We start from the raw sequence: 5,574 nt of genomic DNA, 5'->3' as shown, positions 1-5,574 counted from the left end.
TGAAAATTATTGTGTCATAAACTAAAATGAAAGGTATTTTCCAATTTAAAAAATAAGAATTTTTGTGACATTGTACATAACATGATACTCTAGAAATATTTCCTGAAGACTTCAAAAATGACAGCATTAAGAAACATAGTTTGCATCTGAAAATACTTGATGCAAAAATTTGAGTCAGAGTGTGAACAACTCGTTTCAGTTTCCTTCAGGGGAGACTTAAGGACCTCTTGTAGATTTTGCATTGTTTTTAGCATATGCCGTGGAATTGGAGACCAGCTGAGCAGGTGTTTCACAAAATACGATAATTGCTTTCTTTGTTCATTCTAATTTGATTCAAGTTATTTATATGTGAAAGACCTGAATGTTCTCATTTTTTTATATAAATAGAATATAAAGTTTTTTCCCTCCTCAGTAAGGATTGTCAGAGTTAAGAAAATAAGTGTAATGTTTCTAAAACTGCTTTTTGCTTTGACAAAAATTTACACATGTTCTCAGTATGAAAGCAATCACATTGGTAAATATTTGCTAATGCAGTTAAATTATTTTTTATGTATTTCCATTTCCTTTTTTTTTTTCCAGTTTTATCTGAAAGTTTAATTTTAGGGTTTTCACTCAGTGGCCATTAACGTTTCTTCCTGTCTCTTGTCGAATTGATGTAGGTCATAATGATTACGGTTATCAGCAACCGTCGTATCCTGAACAAGGCTACGATAGGCCTTATGAGGATTCCTCACAACATTACTACGAAGGAGGTATCTATATACCTTCACACATACACGTACACACCCCTCTACAGGAATGGCAGTTCTCGCACAAGACATCTTCTCCCCATGCAAAGCTCTTGTAGAATACTAGTTGCTGGCTGTCTTTAAGTTACAGGGAGCCCCAAACAACTGTATAAATATTTAAAATGTAACCATGGCTTGCCATTTCTAACAACAGTAAAAAGACTAAAACATTTAAAAATAATTTTTTCCTCAATGGGAATTTCTCTTTGAACACGAATCCATGGACCCCAATTTTTTTCCCCTTTGTGTGTGTTTCCATATGTATTTTACATCTGAGCTTAGTGCCTTTAGTAAAGAAACAGCTTGCTGATCTTGTGTAGCTAGTGTGTGCTCTTGTAGCTGTCTTTAATTTTGTCTTTTTTATTTTATTTAGCATAGTCATGATCTTATGACTGTGGTGTTCCAGTAAATGTAATGCTCCTATGGCAGAGACGCTGAAAACGCTGCAGTTCAACCTTGCAAAATTGGCTTTAACTGCAGTTTGTTTGGCCGAAATCCTTCTGTTTGGTTTGAGTTTTTTCTTTGTTTTGTTAACTTTAAAAAAAATCAATATGGCATTTTAATTTTGTTCTTGTGTTGTTGGCTATGCATCTTAGAGAGAAAGCATTGATTAGACAGACTTGTAATTCTTCTGTTCTCCCGTCTTCTCCATGTATCCTGTAGGAAATTCACAATACGGCCAACAGCAAGATGCTTACCAAGGACCACCTCCACAGCAAGGGTACCCACCCCAGCAGCAGCAGTACCCAGGGCAGCAGGGCTATCCAGGACAGCAGCAGGGCTACGGTAACAGTTTACCCTATAGCGTATTCTAATTTTCCACCAAAATGATGTGATGATTATTATTTTGAGATACAGGAGAAGTAATATTTAACTTTTATTATTAGATTCCTAACATTTATTTATTTTGTATTATGTGTCTGTGTGACAATACATGTGTAGAGGTCAGTGGACAACCTGTAGGAGACTCTGTGTGTGTGTGTGTATGTGTGTGTGTGTGTGTGTGTCACAACGTGTATGTAGAGGTCAGTGGACTGTAGAGGTCAGTGGACAACCTATGGTAGTCTATTCTCTTCTTTCCACCCTGTGTGTCTTGAGGATCAAACTCAGATTATCATGCTTAGTGAAGTGTCCTTACCCACTGAGCTATCTTATCTCCCTGGCCCTTAACATTTATTTTATTAGCATTATTTTTGAAAATTCAGTTTTAGCCCCGTTGACTATTACAATGTTTGTTTAAAATGTTCTTCTTAAGAGCTTGGGGAAGATGACTGAGTTAGTAAAATATTTACCCCACAAGTATGAAGACCTGAGTTCAGACCCTCAGCACCCACTTAAAAAAAACTGGGTGTAAAGGCACACATCTGTAATCTCAGCACCGGAACGATAACGGGGGCAGAGACAGAGGGATCCCTGGGGTTTACTGGCCAATTAATCTGAAGAATCAGTGAGTACTGGGTTCAGTTAGAGTCCCTGTCTCAAAAAATAAAGTGGAGCTGGGCATGGTGGCGCCCACCTTTAGCCCCAGCACTGAGGAGGCAGAGGTAGGCGGATCTTGAAATTCAAGCCCAGCCTACAAAGCAAGTTCCAGGCCAGCTGGGGCTCTAGGGAGACCCTGTCTCAAAAAGACCAAAAAAATAAAAAATTAAAAAATGAAGTGAAAAATATGTGATGAGGTCGATAGTAGAACCTTGCAAACCTTAGCTGTTTGGTTCTCATACTATGAAGAAGGACATCTTTAGGATTATTTTCTAGAGTCACAATATTTTTGAAATTGTCTTAGAATTAAGGTAGTACAGTTTCCCACCATATTTCTGAAAAGTCTCAATTGTAGTTACTCTGTAAAAGAATAAGGACACTGCAGTAAGAAAGAACAATGGTTCTGCTTGCTTGCTTGATAAGGACAAGAGACAACTGGTCTAAATTAAAGTGGAATGACCTGGCACATTGGTGCCCACCTTTAATCCCAGCACTCAGGAAGCAGAGGCTGTTGGATGTCTGTGAGTTCCAGGCCAGCTGGGGCTCTAGGGAGACCCTGTCTCAAAAAGACCAAAAAAATAAAAAATTAAAAAATGAAGTGGAGAGCAGTTGATGAAAGCATCCAGTGTCAACCTCTGGCCTCCATGTTCCACACACCACGCATACGTAGGCACATGCAACAACACATATTTGTAAACGCATCGCCATGTACATGAACACAGGTGTTCACATTAGATAAACTAACAATCCATTTAGGAACAACCACAGACTAGAGATGATTCATTATCCAAAGGTAAGATAATATAGTTAGTTAAAACAACAACAAAAGAATTCTAAGACCTGTTTGGCATTTATGACCTTATGATCAAAAAATAGCTTTGTATGATCTTGGAAAAATGGTAATTGGGTAATTGTTTCTTAAAAAACAACAACAACAACAACAACAAAATACAAGTAACTGGGACTGGAGAGAGAGCTCAGCAGTTAAGAGCACTGGCAGCTCTTATAAAGGACCCAAGTTCGATTCCCAGCACCCATGTGGCAGCTAACAACTACCTATAACTCTACTTCCAGGGGAACCCAATGCCCTATTATGATCTCTGCAGCCATTGCACAACACAGGTGCACTTATACACGTACAGGCAATACACTCATACACATAAAATTTTTAAAATAATAAAATTTTTTTTAAAGTAACTGTTACTACAAAAAAATGATAGAAGTTTTGGGTTTGGGGTTTTTAGTATGAATGAAAAGAAATTATTCAAAATGCATAAATGTTTTTTGTCATTCTCTGGTTATAAAACATCTGTAGGAATGTATTCTTTGCAGATGTATGTTACATAGCATTTAGGGAAAAGTATAGTGATGTTTCATTTTAAAATATTCACTGTATGTCTACTTCTTCACAAGGCCCCGATTTAATCCCTAATGTTAAAAAGAAACAAAAGCAAAAACCAACAACTAGAATATTTAACTTTAAATAATTTTTCATTTGTTAGATAGGGGTGGGGAATAAGGTGCTTCTCTTAGGCCTAAACTTGAGCCTATTATAAACGTTTTAGATGTGGGGAAATAAGGCTTTCATGATGCATTTGTAGCTGTTTATTGACGTGTGTACCCTGTCTGGCTAACGTTGTCTCTTTTTCATGAGTAATTATTTTTAGCCATCGGTTTAAGCTCCACCATTTCCGTCTGTGTCTGCGTATTAAAGGGAATCTAAGACCCCAAGCTGACGCTGAGGTTCTTCTGTCTCTTTAGCATACACACTAAAACTCATTCTCATACGGGAATCGTGTGTTTTCCCAAAGGAGATAAGACTAGCCGAGTTTGTTTGTGTATGCCTTTAATCCCAGCACTTGGGAGGCAGAGGCAGGCAGATCTCTGAGAGATCAAGGCCAGCCTGGTCTACATAGCGAGTTTCAGGCCAGCTGGGGCTACAGGGGGACCCTGTCTCAAAAAGACACCCCCCCCAAAAAAAGATGCTAAGTCTAGGCATATCCAATGAGAAGTGGTCCATGGATAGGGATGTCTTTGTTCACAGAGCTTGCTTGTCCTCCCCAAATGGTGTTTCTTCTTCATGACAAGAGTTTGTACTTCAAATCAAAACAAATATTCCATTTTAGTTGCATTTGCGTGAGAACAAATCTGATGTCAGTAAGTACATCAACTTGACAAACAGCTTTTGCTGGAAGAGAATCCAAGAAAACTCCATTAATTTTTTACTTAGTTGAATATTGTTTCATTAAATACTGGGAATCGTAAATGAGAAATTCCCATTTTGCTCATTCATAGGCTTCCATCGTCAAACTATGTTCTAATACAAAGTTTAGACTTTAATAATTGAATATTCACCAGTTAAATAATGAGCGGTAGAACTGAGCTCGGAAGTTCACCTTCTTCTTTGCACCATTCTGCAGTCATTGTTTTGTAGTAGATTTGAGTGGCTTGGGGGAAAACATTGACATGTCCACACTGTGAGCTGGTGGCTTAGAAAATGTGCTTGATAGATACTAGCTGAGTTTCCAAAACATGTGTGTTTAGTAGACCAAACCAGTCCCTTGACATTTCTGGACTTTGAAATCAGTTATTATGGGTAAAGTATTGATGGTGACTAGATTCTCAAAGTGTCTTTGCATCAAACTTTTACATATACAACTTACGGCTTTTTACATCACTGTGTTTTGTTTTGTTTGATTTTAGTTTAATTTTTTTGCAGTTTTTGAAGAATTGTTTCTTTTCTCTTTTTTGTAAAAATTATTTATTTAATAACCGCATAATTAGAAGAAACATTTCATTACAACAGCACTGACATATTCAATAACAATTTCCAGAGCAAAGATGCATCTCTTTCAAAATTGACTGTAAATTTTTAGGTTTACAGTTGAATTAATACAGTTATACAATATTGTACTCAGTGTAAACCCTGAGACACAAAATTGAATGAGGTTTTAACTTTTTAAAAAGATCTCCATTTCATTATTAAAATATACTGTTTCATACAGAATTTTTTGGTCTTTTGGAGACAGGGTCTCCCTGTAGCTCCAGCTGTCCTGGTACTCACTATGTAGACCAGGCTGGCCTTGAACTCACAGAGATCCGCCTGCCCCTACCTCCCGAATGTTGGGATTAAAGGCATGCCCACCACACCTGGGAGAAAAACTTATTTTTAATGCAACACGCTTAGATGTTTGCACACATGTCTTTAATCTCTGTATATCAGATTATTACAAGTCACAGTTGGTTACTTTCTGAGCTCCTTCGCACCTGAGTATGGATATAAAGTCATCAGGTAGATTTCAATGGT

The 5,574-nt window shown here is 37.5% G+C and overlaps 1 protein-coding gene across 2 annotated transcripts in view; it reads left to right on the top strand.

Annotated features, from left to right (window-relative positions):
• Ss18 (SS18 subunit of BAF chromatin remodeling complex) overlaps positions 1-5,574 on the top strand; it is an 81,599-nt gene that overhangs the window by 64,091 nt on the left and 11,934 nt on the right. Inside the window, exons 7-8 of one of the 2 annotated variants that reach the window (XM_008847634.3) lie at positions 660-752; positions 1,452-1,574. In XM_008847634.3, the coding sequence (XP_008845856.1) occupies positions 660-752; positions 1,452-1,574 (216 nt within the window). The remainder of the gene's footprint in view (positions 1-659; positions 753-1,451; positions 1,575-5,574) is intronic. The other variant, XM_017801805.2, reaches the window with a different exon arrangement.

The sequence above is a fragment of the Nannospalax galili genome, unplaced genomic scaffold, assembly GCF_000622305.1.
Source record: "Nannospalax galili isolate Female #2095 unplaced genomic scaffold, S.galili_v1.0 scaffold162, whole genome shotgun sequence".
Classification (NCBI taxonomy): domain Eukaryota; kingdom Metazoa; phylum Chordata; class Mammalia; order Rodentia; family Spalacidae; genus Nannospalax; species Nannospalax galili.
This window is presented reverse-complemented; position numbering and strand designations above follow the sequence as displayed.